Raw genomic sequence first — 26559 nt, forward strand, 5'->3', positions numbered from 1 at the left:
CCAATAGAAACCAGATGGAATAAAAGTTATACAAAAATCCCAAGCGAGTAACAGGCTGCCTGGGTGCTGACAGCTGTAAAGAAAGCCAACCATCTAGCAAATGGTGGCTCTTGGGAGGTCAGAGGGTGTTGTCTGAGCATATGTTCACCATGAGTCTCATTTTTATTGTTTTAAAACCCTATAGATAATTTTCAATAAGAGAGTCAGGGACAGCATCTACATAAACCAGAGTTCTCTGAAGGGACAGAACCAACTGAATGAATATATCAAGAAGAATTCTTTCAAATGGCTTCTATATTACATTCTGGGAGGTCCTATGGTGTCTATCTGTGGGCTGGAGAGGCTGAGAACCTTGAGGCTAGGTGCTTCCACTCCTCATCTAGTGGTGAAGGTCTAGAGAGACAACCTGTGGCTTGCAACCCCTTTGGAGGTTTAACAACTCTTTCACAGAGGTGATATATCAGATACTCTGCATATCATATATTCACATTATAATTCATAACAGTAGCAAAATTAGAGTCATGAATTATCAACAAAAATAATTTTGTAGTTGCGGGTCACCACAACATGAGGAACTGTATTAAACAAAATCACAGCATTAGAAAGGTTGAGGATCACTGGTCTTGAGGATTCTTAGAGAGGGGTTATATTTAGTCCACATCAGAAGGCCAAAGAAGGCCCTTGAAGTGTTAGTCCCATTTTATATCCTGGCTGCTGCTGGAAGGTACCTCCCACTTAATTCTTTCTGGAAATGCCCTCACTGACCCACCCACAGGTACATCTCTTAGTTGATCCCAGGTCCCTTCAAGCTGACAGTCAAAGAGAACCATACCAGTATCATAGTGGATTATAGAAGTGCTGGACTCAAACATCCTACACAGAAGTGACTATTGCCTGACTGAACATCTCGGAAAGGTATTTGGCAACGACATGGATGAAGTGTGTTTGTTGGAAGTCTGTGAAATAAACAAAAATTCTTCTAAGTAGGTTTTTGTTGCTGTGATAAACACTATGACCAAAAATAAATTGGGGGTGGGATGGAATTATTTCACCTTATAGCTGTGGTTCATCCAGGAAAGTCAGGATAGGAACTGAAGCAGAGGCCATTGAAGAACACTGTTTAGTGGCTTGCTCGCTATAGCTTGCTCAATCTGCTTTCAGATAGTACCCAGGACCATCAGCCTGGGGTAGTACTGACTTCAGTAAGCCGGGCCCTCCCACATCAGCCAATAATCAACCAAATGCCACACAGCCATGGGCATAGAGCAGTCTGATGGAGGCACTTCTAACAGTTGAGGTTCATTCAAGTTTTCATTTGGAGCTCCCTATGACAACTACCTAGCTACAAAAGTTCTTTTATAATGCTTTACAAGGCAGACTGAGTTGAGATGTGGACATTGCCCTGTGCTTGTCACGTACCACAAACATGGTAGAGGTGCCCAGAGTAAAGTAGATGTTCCTTACCCTGAGAGCTTCTAGGGCTGAGAGTCAGTTCTCTCCCCTCCTCCCTTCTCAATCCAGCCACTTCCATCCGGTCAATATTTATTTAACAGTGGAGACTCACGCCTTTTGTGTTGTCTGTCATCAAACAACCCAGCCACAATGGTGGAGCTGGGCTCTTCCAGTGCACAGTCACCTGGGGGCTGTCCTAAGAGAGAAGTGCCTGTCCAGCTCTATCTTTCACAGCTACAGACAACCAGCAGTTAGTGTTTGGCTAGAGCAAACCTCAAAGCTGTAAGTATTGCCTGGAGACACTTTCCCGTGATGATTACAGTAATACTTGGTAATTGAATACCCCTTGTCAACTTAATGGACTGAAAGGAATTTTAGTGCTCAAAGAACTGTGGTCGGATGTTCTAGTCTTGATTAAAATGGCTAGGACTTGAAAGGTGGTAAATTTGGAGAAGGAGCCTTGTAAACCGGCTCCTGAGATGATGTTTGATTATGAGATGGGAGTGGGAGGGCAGAAATGGATGTTTGAATTTTAGCAGAATGGAAACTTCAATCACTCCTGGAACTTAAGAGGGTTCTGTAGTGCTCACGCAGCCGTCAACAGCTCTTCCAAGCACACCTTTGTATTTCAGAGAGTAGAGTAGAGCAGTCACACCGCTGAGTAAGCATGGGAAGAGACGGGTGCATACGTGTTAGCAAAATTTGCCTCAAGGATGCTCACTTGGGAACCCTGCCTTGCTTACCAAAAGGAAAGTGAAGACCTCCACAGTGGTACATCCTCACAATGGAGTACTATACAGCGATGGTTGATGATGGTTTACAACTGCGTGTGGCAATATCTTGTGCTAAGTGAAAAGGACCAGACACAGGAGGGTGCAGTCTAGATTGATTTACGTAAGAAGCCAAATCAGACAAAACAACCCATTCTTGCTGAGAACACATAAGATGCCACAGCTCGGCAAGGGTGGGATCCTCAGGGATGCTGTTACAGTGTTAAAAGTTTTGTTGTTTATAGTGGTTACTTTGATGTTGCTGTGATTTAAAAAAAAAAACGACTATGGCAGGGAGGGTTTACGTTGTGTCACAGTTCAAGGACACAGTTCAGTCATGGCAGCAGGAGCGTTAGGCAGCCAATCACACTGCATCCACAGTCAGGAAGCGGAGAGATGGATGCTGCTGCTCGGCTCACTTTCTCATTTTTATTCAGTCCAGGACCCCAGCCCATAGGATGATGCTGTCCACATTCAGGATGGCTCTTCTCCTAGGTGATTCTAAAGCAAGTTAGCAATTCATATCAACCATCAAATTCTTTAGTTGTGTACCTGGAGTCCGTGAGAGGAAAGATGCAGGGAATCAAGCCTCTCAAACATCTCAAAGCCTCAGCCATACAGAAAGAACTAGAAGGCACCAAGGAATGCTGAGAGTGAGAGGAAAAGTCCTCCCAAGGAAGAGCACACTGACTGGTTATCTAACACTAGGTAGTTGTCCCTAGGAACATACATATAAGCCACACTATACAGACTGATCAGGTTATATTTAGGAATATATATTCATATACAAAACATATATTATGTAACATCAGTTAATGAAAAAAGAGGCTGCGAATTAAAAAAAAAGGCAAGGAGGAGTTTATGGAGGACTTGGAGGGAGGAAAGAGAAGGGTGAAATGTAATTTTGTTATAATTTCAAAAATAAAAGAAGCAATAAAAATAACCTAGAAATAAGAAGGAATGAAGTGTAAATATATCCCGAAGCTTGGGGATGCTCCAAAAAATTATGTTTGTTAAAAAAAAGACCTACTTCTAGAAGTTCATATCCTGTACAATCCCATTCATGTCAAAATTGAAATTATGGGGGTTTGGATATGCAGGAAAGAATAGTGGTTGCCAGGGATGAGGAGTTTGGGACAGAAGGAAGTGGGGTTCAGCTGTGAAAGGGAACAGGAAGAAACAGAACTGAAGGCTCTAGATAGTGGTGATAGGCATGTATGTACCACTTGTCATGGTATGCCCACATGTATACAGAGACGTGCACACATATACACATACAAACATATGAACACAAGCAGATATTCACATACATATATGTACACATAAGTGAGCGCAAATGCATGCACACACATGTACAGACATGCAGGCATATATGTAATGACACACATACATGGGAATAAAATTTGGAGACTCTGAACGGGGGCAGTACTGGGCCCACATCTACATTCCATCTGGGATTCACTCTGTAGAGAGGCATCATGTTGCATCAGATTGGTCCAGCCATGGCTGGAGAGACTGTGCTCTGGTAACCACAAAGGAAATGGCAATCGTCTTTGTCCAAGTTCCAATGAACTCTTAATTACTGATGGAATGACAGGGGAGGCTTCATTGACAGACCTGCGAGAGCCATTTCCTGTAGGAAATGAGGAGTTTCTTGGAAAATCTGTTTGTTGGGTGAGTGATCCAGAAACACTTTGTTCCTTGTTTGTATGATTTTCCTTTTAAAATAAAATGTACCTGACTCCTCAAAGTCTGATATAAATGATATGTTATCATCGTATTCTCTTAGGTCTAGGTTGCAAAGATTATAAAGTGAGTTTTGATTACTTGTAAGAAAATGCCCTCTGGACTCTTTTATACTCCATGGTGGATCTCTTTTAGAATCCGTTTTTAAAATTACATGTATTTGGTGTGTGTATGCACACATGTGTATCCATGCCACAGTGCATCTATGGAGGTCAGAGAACAACTTCTGAGAGTCGGTTCTCTCCTTTCACCCTGTGAGCCCTGGAGATGGAATTCATGTCATCAGGCGTGGCACCTAAGGGTGTATCAGTCAGGACCTGACCTGCTGAGCTAGCTCGCTGATATCAGGACTTTTGCTTTGTTTTAAATCACTTTGTATTAGTGTCTGTTCTCACTGATGTCATTCAGTAGCTGACAGGAATAAGCTAATAGATTATCCTTTTTTAGAAAGCTACATTCCTGGAGGATTCCATACCTGTGTTCAGTAACATGATTTGTGCACCCCCGTACCTCCTCCAACTCTCCCTGGACTGGTCACAACCAATCCCTGACCCTTTTCTTCTTTCTGTCCTTAATGTTTGCAAACCATAGGGCTTGCCACCCATGTGTCTGAATCTGTGAAGGCGTGTGTGTTTGTGTGTTTATGTGTGTGCTTGAGTGTATTTGTGTATATGTATATTGTGTGTTCTGTTTGTGACATTTTTGTGTGTACATGCATGCACATGTGCAGAGTGATTGTGTGTGTGTGTGTGTGTGTGTGTGTGTGTGTGTGTGTGTGTGAAGACGCACGTTGTAGTTAAGAGCAGAATACAGACACCCCTGGGCTTCACAGTCCAGTAAGGAGTAATGACTAGTATATAAATTTGATAAGTCACTTGGAACGAAGGCTGGCACTGGAAGACACATTACCATAGTGTATCACCATAATTAGCATCATTAAAAAGAATTCAGAGATGGAATTAAGAGGATATTCTCAGGGGACCCGTCAGATTCACTGCACCCCCATCCCGGGTGGTCTCCCTGTGGCATCCCAGGCAGGCTGTGACGGAAGAACTTAGCTGCATCAGCCATAGGTTTTAAAAATCTACTCCATCACCCAGCCGTTTGTGTTGACTGTATATTCTGGTGGCTTGAGAGTCCCCACTGAAAAAGAGCAGCAGGCTATTACAGCGCTGGTCGGCACATTTTAAAACAACTCCCCTCCTATGCTGCTGTTTGGCAGCTTCTCTTAATAGTAAACAGAGAGAGCCATGTACGTAGCTGGGCAGGAAATGGGGGGTGGCATGCTTCCATCTGAAGCCAGCCAGGAACTGTGGCCAGAGTTGTCTTAGGGCAGGCAGCCTTAGCAGGGGGCTGGTGAAGCAGGGTGGGACCCCAGTATTTAATTTTCTGTTTTTAGTCAAGGCTATTTTGGAAATGGTCTGTCTCAGGTTTCCTAATAAAACCTTTGATTAGCTCCTGAGGAATCTACTCACAGCCATGCAGTAGTTTAAATGTACCTGGGCATCAGAACACAGCCTCCCAACTTTCAATTAGTTTTAAGAGTGCTGGGTTGCAGTGCCCCCGGGCAGCTGGGAAACCGAAAAGACGCAGGTTGCATAGTCAGTCACGTCGGACACAGAAGTCAGCCCCAGAGGCTGGGCCCAGACGTGTTCTCTTCCTTAAGATATCTTTTAATTGTAGTCGGTTTGAGACCCAAAGCCCTAATTGTTCCCAAGTGTATCTTGAAGTTTCACTTAGGGAGACTATTTCCACGAGGCTTTAAAGCAGACGGTCGCCATTCGGTATCTTTCAGCGGGAGGGCGTGTTCACCAGGAATGTGTCCGACACACCAGCATGGACTGACAAGATGGCTGAATAATGACACATTGACTTTGATAAAAATTACTACAGAGATGGTTCTGTGATTAAGGCATTTGCTCTGCAAACATGAGGACCCGAGTTTGGAATCCCCCGAACCATGTGAGTGCCAGGTGGGTGTGGCAGCCCACCTGTGGTGTTCCAACTTCAGAAGGCAGAGCCAGTGGATCCCCAGAACAAGTGGGGCTAGCAAGACTAGCCATATTGATGAACTCAAAGTTTGAAAGACCCTACCTTAGTGAATAAGGTGGAAGATGGGCCAAAGATAGGCCAACTTCAGACCTTCACATGCGTGTGCCCACATACACACACACACACACACACACACACACACACATACACATACACACACAGACACACACTTCTACACATGCAAATGTGCACACATATATGGGCACTACACATACACAAAGAAAAAAATAAGCTACAGATAGTATTTCATAACTTATTCATTAGTTTATTCCAAAATACCTTAATGGGGTTTAATTACCATGAACCCTAGAAAATAAGAGCAACTCATTAAAGAAGATAAAATGAAAAGAGATGGAAATAGGGGAAAGAATACAGAAAGAAAGGGAAAAGAACCGTGAGTTATCTTCATAGTGGGAATCCATCTCATGCAGTTCGTCACAATAGTAGACTGTAGACAACTGCTTCTTCCTCATGCTCACGAGACAAAACAACACTGTGACTGATATACAATTCAGTGGCCGTGGAATGACTCCAAACCCGTTACCAGGCAGACATGGCAGAACTGGAGAGCGCTCCTTCGCCCACGAGCATGGATAGAAACTTGGCTTTCCTTGTCTTTTCTGGTTTCCCCTCTGTGTGTGTCTGTGTTCTCATCTGTCTTGGCTAGTTTTTGTTGACTTGACAAGATGGAGTTGTTTCAGAAAGTGCCTCCATCAGATTGACCTATACGCAAGTCTGTTGGGCATTTTAATAATCAATTGTTGACATGGGAGGGCCACCCCTCCCACTGTGGGAGGAACTATACCGTCTGGTGGACCTAGGCTGTATGAGCAAGTCATGCAGAGATGCCAGTAAGCAGCTATCCCTCATGGCTTAAGCATCAGTTCCTACCTTCAAGTTCCTGCCCTGACTTCTCTGGATGGTGGGCTGTTAGCTGTTAAGTCAAATGAACTATTTCTTCCCCAAGTTGCTTTTGGTCTTGGTGTTTAGCACGCAAATAGAGTGCAAAGTAATCAATCATCCCTTCTTAATGATCTGCCAGTCAAACACCCCAGCACCTGGTTAAGAGGTAAACAGAATCATAATGAGTACTTTAAGTTTGTATCCATAAGGAGTGCCTCAATTCAGCTCCTGTTTTAAGGCCATGGAAATACTAGTCAGCCTCATCTTGCTGAATTGTTGAGTCCATATATGTTAATCCACAGCTCTGCTGTCAGGCTCATGCATCCCTAGACTTTTAGCCAGCACTGAATGAGTGACTCTGCAGAGAGAACGCAGCGAGAGCAGTTCATAGAAAACATACGGTATGTAACTGGATAGGAAGATGCCTGGTGGCTTAGTTGTCCCAGTGCCCTTGTCGGTCTATCCTATTGGAACATCCCTAATTAATATTACGATCCTTCCATTGGTGGTTTCTGATTCAGTGGGTGGGAGTTCAGCTCTTCCTTAATACATAGATGGCAAGAAATAGTCAAGTTCTTCTTAGGTTTATAAATTATTCTAGTTTGTTTTCCAATTACTGTGATAAACATCATGGCCAAAAGCAAGCTGGGGAGGAAAGGGCTTATTTGGCTTACATTTCCAGGTCACAGTCCATCACTGAGGGGATCCAGGAAGAGACACAAGCCAGAACTGAAGGAGCGACCACAGGGGAATGCTGCTTCCTGGCTCACTCACAAGCTCATTCTCAGCTAGCCTTCTTACACAGCTCAGGATTACCTGCCTAGAGAGTGGCACAGCCCACAGTGGCCTGAGCCCTCCCGTGTCAATCACCAATCACAACAGTCTTCTATAGAATTACCCACAAACCAGTCTCAGGTGGCATTTCTTCCAGATTCTCTCTTCTCAGGTGACTCTAGTTTGTGTCAGGATGACAATAAGAAACCCAGGACCCAACTCAAGCAAGATTGAGGTCACTTAGAAGGCATGGGTGGTTTTGTCCACTTGGGAACTCTTTGATGCTTTGTCTTATTTAATTTGACTATAACGTCTCCTGCCCCTCACCGACCTCCTCTGTATACTATTATTATGTTCATCTCCAAACGGTCCAACTTCAAGGCGCTCAAGGTAAGCTCTTCAGGATGTGCGCTTGGGGACACAGACCGGACCTAACACCTTTTCAAATTCCCTTTCCCTCTGGGAACCTCAGTGAAGAGGCCCACTTTTTCCCTGGTTCCCATTAAGAGTGTGTGTCATCCTGAGTTCAGATCACTAGGTTCCAGCCATGAGTGCTATAGGCCACCCTGGTAGGTTGTAAAGACAGTTGTTAGCAAGGGTGCACATCACGCCAGTTTCAAATCCAATGCTACCAGACTCTGAAAACCTGGAATGACTAGGGCATGTGAATGAGATGACGAGCCTGCTTCAAACAGAACCACCGTGTGAATGCAGGCACCTCCTCTCAGCAGGTAATGGGGGTGCCCAGTTCTCATCTGTATCTAACGGTTAGGGAGGAGGTCAGAATTCAAAGGCACACATGAATAAATCAATCTTTAGCCTTCCCACGGTCTTTCATAAGCACTAAATGAAGCTTATTTGAAACTTGGTATGCATTTTTTTAAATGGTATAAATTTTTAATTTTTTTAAAAAAGAAAACAAACTATCTTTTTTTCATTTTACATACCAATCCCCAGTTCCCACTCCCTCCCCTCCATCCTTCCTCCCCACACTAACGCCCCCATCCATTCATCAGAGAGGGCAAGGCACATTGCACTGAGGAAGGACCAAGGCCCTCCCCACTATATCCAGGCTGAGCAAAAGAGAATGGGTTTCAAAAAGTCAGTACAAGTAGTAGGGATTAAATCCTGGTGCCACTGCCAGTGGCCCTGCAGTCTGCCCCCAGTCATACAACTGTCACCCACATTCAGAGGGTCTAGCTTGGTCCTATGCTGGTTCCTTCCCTGTACAGCTGGAGTTGGTGAGCTCCCACTAGTTCAGGTCAGCTGTTTCAGTGGGTGTTCTCATCATGGTCTTGACCTCTTTGCTCATATTCTCACTCCTCCCACTCTTCAACTGGACTTTGGGAGCTCAGCCCAGTGCTCCACTGCGGGTCTCTGCCCTTGTCTCCATCAGTTGCTGGATGAAGGTTCTATAAGAAGGAGAACCCAAAGAAAAACATATAGGCATCCTCCTGAATATTAACCTTCATCAGGCGATGAAAGGAGACAGAGACAGAGTCCCACATTGGAGCACCGGACAGAAATCTCAAGGTCCAAATCAGGAGCAGAAGGAGAGAGAGCACGAGCATGGAACTCGGGACCGCGAGGGGTGCACCCACACACTGAGACAATAGGGATGTTCTATTGGGAACTCACCAAGGCCAGCTGGCCTGGGTCTGAAAAAGCCTGGGATAAAACCAGACTCGCTGAACATAGTGGACAATGAGGACTACTGAGAACTCAAGAACAATGGCAATGGGTTTTTGATCCTACTGCACATACTGGCTTTGTGGGAGCCTAGGCAGTTTGGTATGCAGTTTTATCACACCCAAATTCCAGAGCACACTCACAATTGTGTCCCTAAATATTTGCCTCATTGACTTCATTTCATCTGTGCTGCTTGTGACAGGGTGGCCTCATACAGGTGTGCCTGTCACTGCTGTGCACTTTAAGTGGATGTAACTACATGAATGATGCCCCCGTGGAGTTCTCTGTGCACTCGGCACACCATATACCCCAGATGCCTGGGATCTGCATGCCTGGGGAGAGCCTTGGACCAGTGGACCAGAATTTCTGGGCGCTCCTTACCTAAACAGGGAAGAGGGCTCAAAGGGTCCATTCTTCATAATCTTCTCCCATCTGATGGAGGATTCGTCCCTCCAGACTAGTGCTTTTCTGCTGCTCAAAACTAACTGTTCCCCATGGGGGCTTTGCAGTGGGGTCTTGAGAGGAACACCATCCCCTCCATCACCATTACTCCTATCAGCATCACCATTATCATTATTACCACCATCAGCACCATCACCGCCGTCATCCTCATTCACGGCCATCATATATCCCAGACTAAAGAGCCAACCTACAATCAGTGGAGACAAGCCCCTCCCCCTCAGCATTGTTTGGGAACATCAGGTGTTGCCAATGTACAGCTGGCCTCCTGATGTGTCTCCTGAAGCACCAGGCTTGTCTGTGGTGTAGACACAACTCCATATGTTAATCCTAAGACAGAATACTTTATGATGGGGTTGTTTGTACATGGCTTACAGGTGGCTTCTCGAGGTGTTGTCTGTGACCCACAGCTGGAAGGAGGTCAGCATTCACACACTGAGCACTGATCTTTAGCCTCCCCTCAGACCCCCATAGGCACTAAATGGAGCTTATGTCAAGTCTGATACCCAGTTTCAAATGCAAGCTATCACCTCCAATGCCTTGGTCATAGCTTCATATGCATATAACCTTACACCCTTGGCACAATGATCTCCATTAATCATTGACAGGATGGCCCCATACATCTGTACAAATCACCATTGCAGTTCAGACAGGCACCACATGCCACTTAGAATTCAAAGCACCATGTCCTGAGGTCCGACAGTCACTCAAAACAGTCCTGATTGAAGGGCATTGTATGGTGTGCAAATCTGGGGCCTTCAGAACTCTAGATTCCTTTCTGGTTGTGATAATAAAATTCCTTACCAGAAAGCAACTTAGAGGAGAAAGGGTTTGTTTCAGCGAATAGTGGCAGGTTTACAGCCCATCATAATGAGAAATTTAAGGCAGGAACTTTAAAAAGCTAGGCCTATCACCCACAGTCAAGAGCAGAAAGCAGTGAATGCACACAGGCTTGCTTGCTTATTAGTGCTCAGCTCCATTTTTCCATTCTTATACAGTTAAGGACTCCACGCCTAGGGGATGGAGCTGCCCACAATGGACTGTGTTCTCTCACATTGATGAACTCAATACAATCTCCCACAGACACGCCTATAAGCCAACTCAGGGTAGACAACCCCTAACTGAGACGCTCTTCCCAGTGACTGTGGGGTGTATTAAGCTGATGTTTCAAGCTCGCCACCCCGGGGAGTTAAGGCTGACACATCCTGATTAGTACCACAATCAGGATTCTATACTGGGTACATTGGTTCCAAAGTCCATTCTATCAACCACCACACGGAGGTCCGTCGAAGATGGACCATGAAGGCTGGAGAGAAACAAGAGGGCACTTATTTCTGTTTCCTTCTCAAGCTACTGGAAATGAACACACATAACTTGCTGGATGAGATAATGCAAATGCGCAAATTCCCCTCCCTTGTGACTTCATAGGATTTTAGTAAATCACCCATCATATCCCAAGCCAAAAAGGTAACGTTGACTTGAAGTTTATCTTTAATTATATTTAAATCACAGAGCCTAACTGAATGTATTGACATTTATACCAAGAAATTAATTGACATTCCATTAACCTCAACCAGCAAATTAATTCTTCAGCCCCAGACCTTGGGCACTAGAAGCCTGAAGCTCAATTATGTATTGATCATGGGCGGTGACATGACAGTCTCACATGAAGGTTTAAAGAAACAGAAACCTTTTTTTGGTAGGAGGAATTACCTATATACATATTTGAATTAATTTTATTGCAGGATAATAAAACATCTCAGCCCGTGAGCTCTGTCATTTGTCATGTCAGATGGGAGCTGAGAAAACCATTAGTAGATTTAGTGCCCATCATCGCTATCAATTAATAACCCCCTTTTTGAATTTTCATGTGAACGTAAGAGCTTTTTAGTCCAGCAATTCAATTCAATGACATGCTTAAAGAGATTGTAGATAGAGAACAATAATGTCTGTAGGTCTTTTATTTCAGTGTGGCACTAATACTGTTGGATGTATACTTGCTTCAGATATCAGGTATGCTTTGGCTATTGGGTTCAGGGGCAGTGTGTGTGTGTGTGTGTGTGTGTGTGTGTGTGTGTGTGTGTGTGTGTTGGGTGGGTGTGCATGGGTGCATGTGTGTGTGTGATACACCTTAATTTTCTGCTGAAGATGTCACGCAGCCATGGTGAGGCTTTCCCACTTCCAAACACCAAGATACTTGCAAAGACACTTAACCCTGCTTCACATCTGTCAATCCTGGAGGCATTCGAAGTGTAAAGAAGTTCTGCTTAGTTTATCTTAACTTAAAAATAATAAATAGTTGCAGTGGGGTCTAGGGAGCAGTGTCACCAGATGTAGTAGTAGAAATAGTTCTAATTAAAATTTTGTGCTAGGAAATCTTATAACACACACCTTTATAAACTCCTGCTAGAACGCTGATGGTGTCTTCATCAGTGTTAGTCCATTACAGACCCTTCTCAGTTCCCCAAGAAGGGAGAGGCTGAGACAGTCAGAAACTAACTGCATGATTGTCTTGCTTACATTTCTTGCCAATTACACCTTACTCTGAGTTTGTTAGCTCCTGCCCAAGTTGCACGAAGGGCTAAAGCTTCATCACGAATGCTGGGCATCCGAGGTACCTGTTTATGCAAGACAAGATGTGGTCTCGAACAGTCTGCAGCCCTGGCGAGGATACTAATGTGTCTGTGGCATACAGATTGGATTTCGTTCTTTCTTTTTGAGTGGGAAAAAAACTCCCAACAAAAAGAAATGTATAAAAATAAAATATCTCTCTCTCTCCAAGCGAATATGTTTAAGAAAATGTCACGAAGTGGAGATGAAAGATTTAGTGTTATTTTTTTCCCTCTGTTTGTCTGCTGTAGCGATTCCAGCTCAGCAAGTGTGGAAAATGCCTCCCCTTTGGGAGTGGAGGGGGCTCCTCAAAGATGTCAAGGGCACTCGCTGCTTTTAGGTAGAATTATGCCTTTTGCAAACAGCTGATTTCCCATCTTCCATCTTTCTGCTCTCTCTCTCTCTCCCTCCCTCCCTCCCTCCCTCCCTCCCTCCCTCCCTCCCTCCCTCCCTCCCTCTCTCTCTCTCTCTCTCTCTCTCTCTCTCTCTCTCTCCACTTTGGAACATGGAAAAACATTCCTGAGCTATGGATTAACAGGTAAAGTATGCCATAAAAGATCATTTAAGTCAATCCAGGAAAAACAGAGGTAGAAATGTAGTTAAAATAGGAACAAAAGAGGTCAAATTGGGAACTTGCCTTTTAATAAATGAAACTTAAAACCTAGGAGGCAAGGCTATTAGGCTATTTCATCTCCAATACACTGATCATATAATTAGAATGTTGGGCTTGCTCTTAAAGACTGATGTGGACATTGCCTAAGTGGGAGCGGTTCTCTTGCAAAGAAAACCCCATTTTGAATGAGTGACTGTGTTGCTGTGTAACAAATCTGCATACCCTAGATAGGGTACCCTAAACAGAATAAATAAGCAGCTGCACTCAAGTCTAGCTGAAGTTGAATTGTGGTAACCCACAGGAGCAAGGGTGAGAGGTTACTTACAGGAACGTGAGTGAGGGGTGGAAGCATGGAAGATGGGTCACTCACAGGAGCACAGGCTAGTACACCCAAGCAAAGCTCCCTCCTGCTTCTGTATTCTTTATGAAGTGTGGGTCCTTGTGAGCCCTCCCTTGCATAACAAAACATCTATGGTCCATATCTTGTGTGGGTCTCCTCAAGAAGGCATGGACTATGTCCTGTCCAGAAGACAGCATCCCAAGCATTACATCTCAGTTACATTTCTTTCTGGGACTTGTACTTCATATTTAAGATGTAGTTAAGATGGCATCAGTTGTAAAGGGTCCAACTGGTCAAAGTTCATGTAGATTTTCACATTTGAACATGGCCACACCCCTATTTGTTGATCATTTTGTGTTTCACTCAAGCAATATAGGTAAGTCCTCATCTGGAAACCCGACCCTGTCCTAGGTCAAGGCTGTCTGTGTATTTGTCCATCCTGGTTAACTGGGGTTGCTCCTCTGCATGCAAGGGCAGGGCTTGAGATCACAAATGTGTGAAGGATGGTTGCACTTAAGAAAAATGCCCCACTCTGATTAACATTCTAGAGTTCTGCAGAGATTCTTGTGAAATCCATAACTCATCTAAAGGGATGCCCCCTTTTATTTCTTCCCTTTCCACTGAAGTTTGGCCTATTGCTCTATTTCAGTTGGGATCATTTTGTACTTTTTAGTACCTAAAAAAAAGCCTGGTGTATGAATTCTAACCCTAATGGCAGCCTTTATAATAGGGCCCGCCTCTGCCAATTTCTCTCATTCCACTTCTTGTTGTTCCAATCCGGAATAGCCCCAGGTCAACTCTTACATATGAACTTTCTCATTAGCACTGAGGAGAAGAACTTGACTGGTTCATGTTTTCTTCTAGAGGAGTATCTATGTAGTAAAGTAAATACCATTTTATTATTTTTAAAGGTTATTAATTTGTCTTTTTATTTTCATGATAAAGATCAGGAATTGGCAAGCTTTCCCTGTAAGGGGTAGGACAGCAATATGCCAAGCTTTATAGACCACGCATGCTCTATGCTGGGTACTCTTTTTTCTTCAAAAATTAAGCTTAAATTTAGGTCAAAAATAAAACAGTACATAAGCAAACTATGACTCGTAGATGATTGGCTAGCCATAGCTGGATGCTTGGGAGATAGTTTTAAAGACTTGCATGGCCTTCCTACCAATCACCTGCACCTCCAGCCCCAGTCGGTCCCAGTCCCAGGATTCCCTTTTGTTTTTTTTGTTTGTTTTGTTTTGTTGGTTTTTCAAGACAGGGTTTCTCTATACAACAGTCCTAGCTGCCTAGCTGTTCTGGAACTAGCTCTTGTAGACCAGCCTGGCCTCGAACTCACGGAGATCCACCTGCCTCTGCCTGCTGAGTGCTGGGATTGAAGGCATGCACCACCACTGCCGAGCTCCCTCCCAGGATTCTTAAGATCCCAGTCACACCACAGAGATTGCCTCAGTTTTCACTGTACTACACACACAAACCCTGGCCCATGAGTTTCTCCTCTTTGGCGATCTCTCTCTTTCTCTCCTCTAGAATGACTCTGGTCACAAGAGAGTTCATGAGACGACAAATTTATGGTGACAAAGAAGATCTCATTATAAAGTACATACATTAAAGTAGTTGTGCATATTTTACTTACTCATAAAAGGTCTTATACAGAAAATGGTAATGAAGAAGTTAGAAAAAATGTACCAGTAATGGAAAATTTTAATAGCATGATAATGTCTAAGGAGAAACAATTTGTTTGAGTAATATCCCCATTTTAATCTTGAGAATGAGACATGAAAGAGGATACAGGAAAGGAGGACAGCGGTCCTTCCATGTGGGAGACATCTGGTCCCTTATGTCTGCATCAGATGCACATTTCCCAAATGCCACTGCAGGAGAGGACCACAGTAATGTGGGGAGTCCTTCTAAGAGGAGCTGAGCCTGGAGTGAGGCCCTCTGTATCTTCCCTCATTCCCCACTCCTGTTTCAAGAGAACATTTATTAATTGCCTTTGATTTCTGTCCCAGTTTGCTTTCTATTACTGTCGTAAAATATTGGCCAAAAGCAATCTGGAGAGCAAAGCATTTTTACTAGGCTATAGCTCTGATCAGAGACCATCACTGAGGGAAGTCAGGGCAGGAACCTGGAGGCAAGAACTGAAGTGGAGATCATGGAAAAGTGCTTCTTATTGTCTTGCTCCCCATGGCTTGCATAGACGGCTTTCTTACACCAGGAATGGCATCACCCACAGTGGGCAGTGCCCTCTCATATTAGTCACCTATCAAGAAAATATGTCACATGCTTGTCCACATGCCAGAGTGGTAGAGACATTTCCTCAATTGAGGTTCTTTTCTTCCTAGATGGCCCAACCCTGGGTCAAGTTGACAAAAAGACCTAAAAAGGATGCTATCCTACTTATTTTGAAAATTACTTCATTTTCTATAGGAGGTCCAATAAGATGAAGATTCATTGGTATGTGAATGTGTGACAAAGTGTTTATAACAATCCATTGAGGACTTTAGGATGGAAGACCCAGCCCAAGACAATGGCTCTTCCCATAAGGTGTAGCTGCCACAAGAGGTGCTAGACTCTCACTGTGGCTCCTTTAAAGGCAAGGGCTGGGACATCTAACTTAACACCAACGGTCTCTGCTACAGCTGAGTTCCCAGCAAATAACCCCTCAAAATCAGATCTTGTAAACTGGCTCTAAAAACTCCAAAAGAATTATCATGGCTCACTGTCTCTCGGACTGTAGTCTGTTTTGGAGGGGAAGGCATGTGGCAGGTGGCTTGTGATCCAAATTGCTCATCTCTTGACCAATCAAGAAGCAGAAAACAGAAGTAGATATCATCATCAAGGCCCACCCTTGGTGGCTAGTTTCTGTCCCTAGCCCTCACCTCTGAAGTCTCCACAGCCTCCCTGGGCAGTGCCATCTGCTAAGGACTGAATATTCAAACACATTTCAAACCATAACAGGGACTATCCAAGGAAAGCCAGACTTGGGTCATTAGCAGTGAAAGTGTTTAGAGCTAGGGTTCAGGCACAAGGGGACGGTGGAATGGATGGAGGAGTCTGTACAATTCTATGGACCTAATATCACATGTCTTGCACTTGGGTGACCTATTAGAAAGTGTATGGAAAGGGGTACCGGGAATACATGTCAAAGGATTCCCCAAGGAAAGAGTCACTTGTGTCCTAGATGGTCCCCCCCCCGACCCCACCCCTCCACTCCACCTCTGGCTTGGTTTTTGTTTCCTAAAATTTCACCAATGTATCCTTCAGGGAACCATCTGGAGCAGCCTAAAGTTGGGAGTGAAATTTCACTCCCTGTCTCCCACACCCACGTCACCGTGCAACCAAAGCTCTCACACACACCCCGGAAGCCAGTTGCCCATGTGGGTGGCTGCAGAGTGAAAGTGGATCACTAGAGTGCTTCTTAAAGCCATACTATGATATATTGGCTTCTAGTCTGTAATAAATAAAAAACAAACATGGATGTTATTGAGAAGTGTTAACAGTGCTCTAGTTAAGTTGTCAGCTTGACACACCTAGAGTCACCTGGAAGCAGGGAACATAAACTAAGGGATTGTCTTGACCAGACTGGGCTTTGGTCATGTCTGTGAGAAACTCTATTGGTTGATTATTGATGCAGAATGGCCATGCTCTTTCGTGAGGCACCATCCCTCCTTAAGCAGGTTGTCCTTGGCTGTATAACAATGGTAGCTGAACTCAGGACCACAAGGGGTGCACCCGCACACTGAGACAATGGGGATGTTCTATCGGGAACTCACCAAGGCCAGCTGGCCTGGGTCTGAAAAAGCATGGGATAAAACCGGACTAGCTGAACATAGCGGACAATGAGGAATACTGAGAACTCAAGAACAATCGCAGTGGGTTTTTGATCCTACTGCACGTACTGGCTTTGGGGGAGCCTAGGCAGTTTGGATGCTCACCTTACTAGACCTGGATGGAGGTGGGTGGTCCTTGGGCTTCCCACAGGTCAGGGAACCCTGATTGCTCTTCGAGCAGATGAGGGAGGGGGACTTGATCGGGGAAGGGGGAGGGAAATGGGAGGTGGTGGCGGGGAGGAGGCAGAAATCCTTAATAAATAAATAAATTTAAAAAAACAAAAAAAACCCCAGAAAACAAAAAAAGAATGGTAGCTGAGCATAATCTCCAGAGCAAGCCAGTAATCCATATTCCACCATAGGTTTTGCTTCAATTTCTGTTTGAATTCCTGCCCTAACTTCCCTCAGTGATGGACTATGATCTTGAAGTGTAAGCTAGGTAAACCCTTTCCTCCCTAGGATGCTTTTATTCAGAGTGTTTTATCAGGACAACAGAAAGGAGACTGGAAGACTTAATAACTCGAGTTCTCCGCTATTAATATTGCTCCCACCCAAGGGTCAGTGTCTATGTGGCGTTTGATCTTTTCAAATGCAACGTGTGATGAAGCGTTCACAGCCAATATTCTAGTTTTCATGCCTCCACTTTGATTTACGGAAACATCACAGAACTCAGAGAGTTGGCAGAGGACCCTAAAAGCAAAGTTGATTTCAAAGTGTCTTGAAACAAATCTTTCTCTCTCTCTCTCTGGTGAGGCTCGTAGAGTATATTTAAAGGGTGTGTGACATAGCTTCAGTTGTCAACTTGACACACCAGGAAACAAGAAACCTCATTTGAAAAATTGCCTCCATCATATTGGCACATGGGCAAGTCTTTTGGGCATTTTATCAATTTATGTTTGTTGTAAAAGGGCTCAGCTCACTTAGGGTGGTACCATGCCTGGGCTGCTATTCCTAGGCTGTAGAAGAAAGCAGTTAGGGCAAGCCATAGGGAACAAGCCAGAAAGCAGCATCCCTCTGCATTCTCTGCTCCAATTCCTGCCTCCAGATTACTGCACAGATTTCCCTCTGATGGACTGTGACCCTGTAAGCCAAACAAAGCCTTTACTCTCCACGTTGCTTTTAGACAGTGTTCTACCTCAGCAATGGAGAAATAAATGAGGATTGCTGGATTATTGATAGGTCCTTATTATTGATAGTGCCCCTCTATTCATCCGCTCCTCTCATGAGATACTAGGCTTTCCTGTGTTCTCATAGAGAAACTCTCGTCTTCCTGTGTCTATAGTATTCCTTTGTGGATAGTCTGCAGCACTTTCTTGATGGTCATCAACTTCTCTGACTTCGGCTTGTCTTGAACAAGAAAAGAAATGTTCATATTTCTCCCGCAGTTTCACATGGTATAGCAACTTTGGTTAACAGTGATTTGTTTAGTGATTGAAACATATTATTTATTCCATGCTCTCCTGGATTTTAGGGTTGCTGATAAGACATCTGGTGTTGTTTTAACATTTCTGCCTTTGTATGTGAGGTGCAATTTGCCCACTACAGCTTTCAGTGTTGTTTGTGCGTCACTTGGTGTTTTTTGTCTTGCACAGTGGTGTGTCATGGAGGGGTTGTGCTCATCCTATCTGTTTGGCTTCCAAATATTGCCCGTGTTTGCATGTCCATCTCTTCCTCAAAGTCAGGGGAATTCTCAACTATAATTTCATCAAATTAATTATTTAAGCCCTTTAGACTTCATTCCAAATCCTTTCTCTACCTCGGGGATTCTTATGTTGGTCTCTTGAATGTTTCCAAGAGTTCTTGCACAAGTTTGTCATTTGTGTTGGTTTTTCTTTCCTGTATGTTGCTATGCACTGTCTCAGCCTTGTCCACCAGTCCTGAACTCCATTCCTCTGACCAGGCTTGTCTATCCAGTGCTTTCTATTGTCATTTCTTTTAATGTTATTGATCGACTCTGCATTTCCAGAATATCTGTGGTTCTACTTTAGTGTCTCAATCTACGTGCTTCCTTTCCTGTCTATGTGCTCAAATCCTCACTCCAGAGTACTGAGCATCTCATCTACTCCGGTCACTTTCTTGTCTGGGTCCCGAGTGGATTTTCTTACATCATTCAACTGCTCTTTGGAGTCTTCTGATGGCCCTTGATTAATTTTATAAGTAAGACTCTGCTATCTTTTTCTGGAATTCCATCTATTTTATTATCTTTGTTTTCTGGTATTGAGACGTCACTTTGTGAAATGCCATTGTGCATTGCTGGCTCCTGGCTTTTGCTCTCTTTGTGTGATGTGTGCAGTTAGGATGTGTGTGTTTAAACTACATCTTTAGAATGTAGTTTATCTTTTATTTGTTGTATTTTTCTTTATTTCTTTTGTTTTATTTTTCCAATGCTGGGGATTGTACCCAGGGCCTTATACTTCTAGGCAAGGGCTCTGACACTGAATCAAAGTCATACTTCTTTTTTTTCTTTTATGTGAGTCTCCTGGTGAGTTGTCTTGTCCTTGTGTGGCATTAGATTGGAGATAGAGCTGACTGCAGTAACACATACAGCGGGTTACCAGTGGTCCAGGGAATAATAGCAGCAGAGAGTAAAGACACTTGTGACCTCCACCTGCATTCTCTGGAACATTCAGATACAGTATCACTGAAATTCCCATTGCAAACAAAATAGCAACAACAAAAAACTCCGTAACAACTTGGTTTATGGTATTTTTTTTTAGAGGAAATGGTCTCAATATTTGAGTAGTGAAGTTAAAAAAGGAATGGATAAAAGAGAAAACAGAGGTATAATCAAAATGAGAGGAGAGTGTGTGGTTGGGTAAACAATGAGTAGCAGGAAGAATGTTGTGTGTTGGATATAGAGGAAGAAAAGGAAAACAACACAGGCTTTTCCAGTGAGGATACAAATTAAGCCACAACAAATAACCCAAAGACAGAAGTGGGCATTCTATGAACCTAATAAAAACAATTAGTTAGAATTAAAATAATTAGGGCTCAGTGGGTCAACTTCTTGCTGCCAAAGCTTACAACCTCTGTCCTGTACCCAAGACTTATGTAATGAAAGGAGAGTACCATTGACTTCTATGTGTATGTGGCGGTATACACACACACACACACACACACACACACACACGTACACACAAGTGTAATTCAAAAATAGTAAGTAAATAGTAAACAAGCAAAAATTAAATTAAAAAATAAATATTAAGTGAATAGTAAAATAGCTAGGCATGGTGGTACACATTTTTACTTCCAGTATTCAGAAGGCAGAGGCAGATGAATCTCCGAGTCTGCTGCCATCCTGGTCTACATAGAAAGTTCCAGGCTGGCCAGGATTGCATAGTAAGATACTGCCTATAATAATATATGACAGAATACAGTGTACTTTCCCTCAGTCTGTCTCTTCGTGCTAGGGAGATGTACTTTATCTGCCACTGACAGGGTGGGGCTGCTAGTGTCAGACATTCAAAATAAGTCAAAGACAACTTCTGGCCAGAATTCCACCTCGGATTTCCTCAGGTTGCAAATTACAGCCCATCTCTGGTGCTTTGGGCGTGATCTGGGCAGTGCAGGGTTTTCTGTACATGAGTCTCTGAAGGAATGAAGAAGACCAACTGTGTCTGCCCTTTCTAATCTGATGGATTGACTGTTACACTCCTGTAAGACTTCAGGGATGAGAGAGGGTGTTAGGGAGGCAGAAGGTGTTGAGGAAACCACCCTAATCACCCTGCTGATACCATCACCTCTGTGTGTGCTGTTGAGCATCTATGGCATCCATCAGGACTCTGCCCCGAGTTCTGCGTACACTTCCACCAACCCTGGTTTCTTTACACTTTGGATCTCCCTACTTCAGACTCTTCTATCTGTCTTCTAATACTGGGTCCACAGTCTACTGTCCTCTGCCCACCCCTCACCCCCCAAAACATGAAATTCAGGTTTTGATTTGAGTTTTCAGCATCCAAACTGCCAGCCTTTAAGGATAGCTGCTACCCAATGTTTTTGAATACATGCTTTGAGCAGGACCAGTCGGGAACAGTAGGAACATCTTGGCATGGACTGGTGTAGGGGTGCCTTCTTCTACCATCCTTGTTTCTGTTCTCTGTGGGTCTTTCTCTTGTTTCTGTATTAATGGCTCTTATCTTGATTTTGTTTGATCCAATCTCATGATCTCCAATCAGCCATCTTAACCTGTGTGTTCAGTGTCTCTTTCTGAGCTTCCAGGTGAGAGTTTGCATGTTAGGTGATGTCACTGACATGTTTGCATCAACTGGTCCTCTGTGAAATAAAGCAGCTCTAATGATAAGTAAATGCCAGTGTTTGAAGGCACTTTTGTGAAGATGTGAAACTTGACTCACTAGATACATGTCTGCTCACTAATGCTCCTTTAAGAGCCCATCTCAGACAGCCCCTATGAGCCCTCACCTACCCTTCTTTCATCTTCTCCTCAAGAAAGGCTGGCATGAAACCATTTTCTCTCTCACCTGTCACGTAGAAGAACAGACATTGTACTAGAAAGAAACTCTGGAGAGAAGAAAGCAGACAGTTAATGAAAATAGCAAAGGCTGCTAAAATAGTTCTAGCCTTCTAGCCTGGATCCGTTTCCAGAGCTGTGTTTATGGGAACTCATATGTCTCGAAACTAGCATTCGTCACAGCCATTCCTGTCTCCGGGTGATAGCTGATGACGTGTCCATGTTTATCAGCAGTGGGATGGTCCCTGGGCCCACATCCTTGCCTGTCTTCTGTTTCCCTGCAACACTGTCTTACCATCAGTGGAACACAAGTCCATGGCACCCTTTAAAATTCTGTGCACCCAACCAAACAGACTGTGGCTTTGAGATAAAATCAACATAACAGTGTAGTTGTTTCTGGAAGTCCAGGAAAGAGCCATTCTTGGAGAAAGAAAGAAAGAAAGAAAGAAAGAAAGAAAGAAAGAAAGAAAGAAAGAAAGAAAGAAAAGAAAGAAAGGTCAGAGAGTGTTTAGAGAATGCAGCCCCTGTCCTGGAGATGCTGAATAGCTCAGAAGAAGGAGCTACCCTTAAATAATGATGTCAGAGCCCTGGCAAGGGCTGGCAAGCATGCAGATGGTGACTTGTCCTTAAATTGCTCAAGGCTTGGAGCACACAAACACAGGTGCTGGCGAAACGCCACACCGACACAGGTGAGTTCTGCATCTCAGTTGCTCACCTCTGTTTCCCTTCATTCCTACTCCATAGTGTGGACGATGCCTCCTACGAAGTCATGCAGATTGACGTCGAGGTTGAAGGACCCAGTGACCCACCCACCACACAGCTTGTCACGTGGCAGGTTGAATACCCAGGAGACATCACGTCTGACTTGGGGGTATCCAAGATCTATGTGAGCCAGAAGGACTTGATTGGGGTCATACCACTGGCAATGGTAAGAAAGCACTTGGGGACCTGGGAACTGGAAGGCTCCATGCTGTGATCCAGGTTCAGGGGTCAAGGATGTCAGTCAGCAAGGACCATGATGGGGACAGAATGGGAGCATAAGCTCACTGCCAATGGCCAACAATATATACTCTAACTGGTGATATTCTTTAACTTGCATTTATAAAATGTAGTCCAGTTAGTAGTTATGAGCCTGTCTTTATGTGAATATTATGGATGGTGGGATGAACTTGCGTGATATAATGCAGATAACTTAATGATTTCAGACATATGCTACTGTACAGAGTGCTTGGCTTAAGTGTGCATGTGCTCATACTGAGATGCAAGGAAGGCTGGGCTGGCAATTCAACAACATTACAGTGGTTTAGACACTGCCACAAGGAACAAAGAGAGCAGGTCCTGAAAGATAATGGTTTATCTCGGCAAGGAATCCTTATCTCCACGAGAGAGGAATAGGGTTCCAGGAAGTACTCATCTTAGTTCTGAGTGTCTTCCACTGGCATTAGCTACCTTCCAGTAAAGAAGGAAAACACAACTCAATTCTGGTCTCCATTTACAAGACATGTGTTCTACTTTGCTTTCTATTGCTGTGATAAATACCAGGACCAAAGGCAACTTGGAGAGAAAGGGGTTTATTTTACTTACATCTTACAGTCTGTTGGGGAAGACTGCTAGTAAGTTTCCCAACCACCCTGACTCAAAATAATCACTCAGAAACCATATTATTGTTGTGAGAATGAAACAGTTGCTGGGTCCGGGGCTGGAACTCAGGGGTAGAATGCTTGCCTGGCATGTGCCAGGACAGGTTTCAACCCCTAACCCAACAAAACTTAAGTTAAATAAATAAATAAGTAACTCGTGGGTCCTTCCAAGAACTCCAGCCCCTTGCAAACACATAATAACTATTAGCCACTATTATGATTTTTCTGTTATAGACAGCAAGGTATAGACAGAGGGCACTCCACAACCACAACAGGTCTGCACATTCTCTACGGAAAGTGCATGGTCACAGCCCTGTTCTTCACAGTCTGAAAGCCAGGCAGCAGGTAGGCATCTCTGATCAGTGTGCCACACTGAATTAAGCAGATTAATGTCTTGTATCTGGGGCATTTGGGGGTGGGGTCCACATTTGTTGGTTGATATAATACTTCCCATGGGGGTGTGTTACCATTACAAAATGGCCTTGCTTCTTCTAGTCTGTATGCTCACTAAGTGATAACTGGTAAAGCAACAGAGATGTGTAGACCAGGGGGAGGGTTTGAAGCTAGAGGCATGCATCCCAGAAGGGAGCTTGAAGAGTTGGGGGTCTAATGGTATGGAAAGCCACTGCAGGGAGGACATAGGGCCTTGCCTATACTGGTTTTGTTGTTGTTGTTGTTGCTATCGTTCAGAAGCATTCTGGCTACATGTTTAGACAGAATTGTGAGGCAAAGGGGAAACAGAAGATTAGTGTATACTCTCCGTCTGCTCTACAAAAGTCTTTGTTATCCTGGTCTGCTGGGCTTAGCATATGCTCTCAATTTACTCTCTTTATGTGCCCAGAATGGAGTTTGTCTGGTGACTCAGTGGCTTGGATGTTCCATCTGGTAGCTGAGTGACCCTGAACACATTATTACCCCTATGAACCCAAACTAATAACAGTCATGTTGGGACTGGAGCGATGGCTCAGCCATCACGAGTGCATACCACTCCTGTAGAGAACCAGAGTTCAGCTCCCCAATACCCACCAGGGTCTCAACAACCTTTAAGTCTATAAAAACCATGTCCACCTTGTATCTAGCAGGGTTAGGGACCAGAGACGAATGGGATCTTTGAGTGAGTATAACATTTTACACCGAACTTCTAAGCCAAAAACTCTGCCAGGTGGCAAGGGAGGCTGAGGAGAGTGAAGTCCCTTCTCAGAGGCTGGCTACCTGGGTAGGTGGATGTAACAGTGAAAGAAGAAAGGGATCCCCAAGGCTGCCCCTTACCCAGTGAGCTGTCCCTGTGGTGGGAAAGCAGACAGCTGAGCCATTTGGAGATACACGCTCCTGATAGGTTCTCAGACATCCCTCCTCATTAGAAGTAGTAATGGAAGAAAGACAGCAATAAACCATATGTCTAAAAATCCCTTCCATAACTCTATAACAAAGATGTTCTCTATTATAAAATATATTATGGTTTGTGTTTTGATATAGAAATCTTTGCACGTATCTCCCACCGATCCCTTGAGGTAAACTTTGAGAAATAAATTTTAATTCAAGGATGTGAGTCAGAGGATGTGTAATTTTGTAATACAGTTTTGTAATGTCTGCAGAATTGCCTTCGGGAAGTCTTAACTAATTTACAATTCTACCTGCTGTGTGTAAAGATACCCATTTTCCTGCAACTTTTCCAACAGAGAATATTAATTTTTTTCAGATAGACAATTTATTAAGCAAACATCTTATCTCAGTGTCTCCTTAATTTGCCCTACTTGGGTTACATTATTTTTTTATTTCATTATTAAATATTTGTCCTTTGCCCATTTTATTATCCTACTGGGAATTCAACTTCTTTTCTTTCTGAAGCTAGAATGTTGTACAAAGCAGGGAAATCACATTTCAAGGGTAGGACTTGCTGACATTAGCTCTTCCTACATTCTTGTTTAACAAAACGGAACCTCTAGGGCCACTGAGTCCAAATCCACTTTCTCCTGTGTGTTAGTGATAATCTGTCTTTTGATTGATGTGTCACGTGGATTCTTACCAGTTTGCTCTTGACCTCTTAATTTCACACATTAGGGGGTGGTGCAAAGGTTGTGCCTGTTTGCTTATGTATATATCCTGGGATGGAACCTAAGGCTAAGCAAGTCCTCAGTTTCTGAATCATGCCTCCAGCCCTTCACTGGGAGATTCTAGGCAGGGGCTCTACCACTGAGCCACACCCCAGCTCCTCACTGGGAGATTCTATGCAGGTACTGCTGAGCCATGCCCCTAGCCCTTGTTTAATTTTTAATGTGATCAAATCTATCGATCCTTTCCATAATTAAAATCTCTCAACTTCTCCTAATGAATTCTAAGAGGAAAAGGCACACCTGCTTTATTTGTTCTCACAAAGCCTGGGAATAATACAACACCCGACACAGCACATCCGAATAAGCAGGAAGAACACCAAGATGGTGCTAAAGGCAGGTGCCTCTGCAACACCAGGAAAGCTTAGAGATCAGTGTAGGGCAAATGTCACTCCCCTGCTTCTCAGTAGCTCTGTAATTGCACCTCTAGGAAAATTTTTAAACTGAGACAAAGTCTCCCCCATGTCCAGTGCTTTGAAAGCTTTTGTACGCTCTTAATCCAATCATGCATTTCTATGAGCTTAATTTTCACCCTCTGAGAAATCATGCTTTGCTGTATTGAAGGTAAAGTGTGCTTCCCCCTCCTAAGGGAGGGGAATTCTTAGAGAAAAGCTCATTAAGGGTGCATCTTTCTGTTAAGTGCATAGTGACCACACAACAGGGTCTTGTATGAGGCATGCTGTTTGCATTTCTTAGAGGAGCTGGGAGGCTTCTCAGTGGCCCATCGATTCAGGGTGATGGCTGCTTCTCATCACTGCTTCCTGATCTTGGGATAAAACTAATTCTGAGCTTATTCTAAGCTTCAGAGACACTGGCCTGCACTTCCATGTGGAGAATGCAATTCACTAGTGAGTCCTTAAAAACTCACTACTAAGTGCTCTTCAAAATTCAATGAACCCTTACTTCCACTCCTTTGGGGAAGCAGCTGTTTTGAGTGTCATAATGGTGGGTGTTGCTGTCAGCCCAGCACATGGATAAGGGAGGGGCTTAGTCAACTCTTGCTTGGCATTGGAAAAAAACAAGGATCCTGCATCCATTTCGTAAACGGGTCTTGTTTTGATTCTGTCTCAGCTTCACCTCTGAAGCTTTAATACTGATT

At 43.9% G+C, this 26559-nt stretch overlaps 1 protein-coding gene across 1 annotated transcript in view; it reads left to right on the plus strand.

Moving 5' to 3' along the window:
- Positions 1 to 26559, plus strand: part of Tmem132d (transmembrane protein 132D) — a 617151-nt gene that overhangs the window by 410360 nt on the left and 180232 nt on the right. Inside the window, exon 4 of the mRNA XM_075978060.1 lies at positions 22454 to 22637. Within this exon, the coding sequence (XP_075834175.1) occupies positions 22454 to 22637 (184 nt within the window). The remainder of the gene's footprint in view (positions 1 to 22453; positions 22638 to 26559) is intronic.

The sequence above is a fragment of the Microtus pennsylvanicus genome, chromosome 1 (genome assembly GCF_037038515.1).
Source record: "Microtus pennsylvanicus isolate mMicPen1 chromosome 1, mMicPen1.hap1, whole genome shotgun sequence".
NCBI lineage: Eukaryota > Metazoa > Chordata > Mammalia > Rodentia > Cricetidae > Microtus > Microtus pennsylvanicus.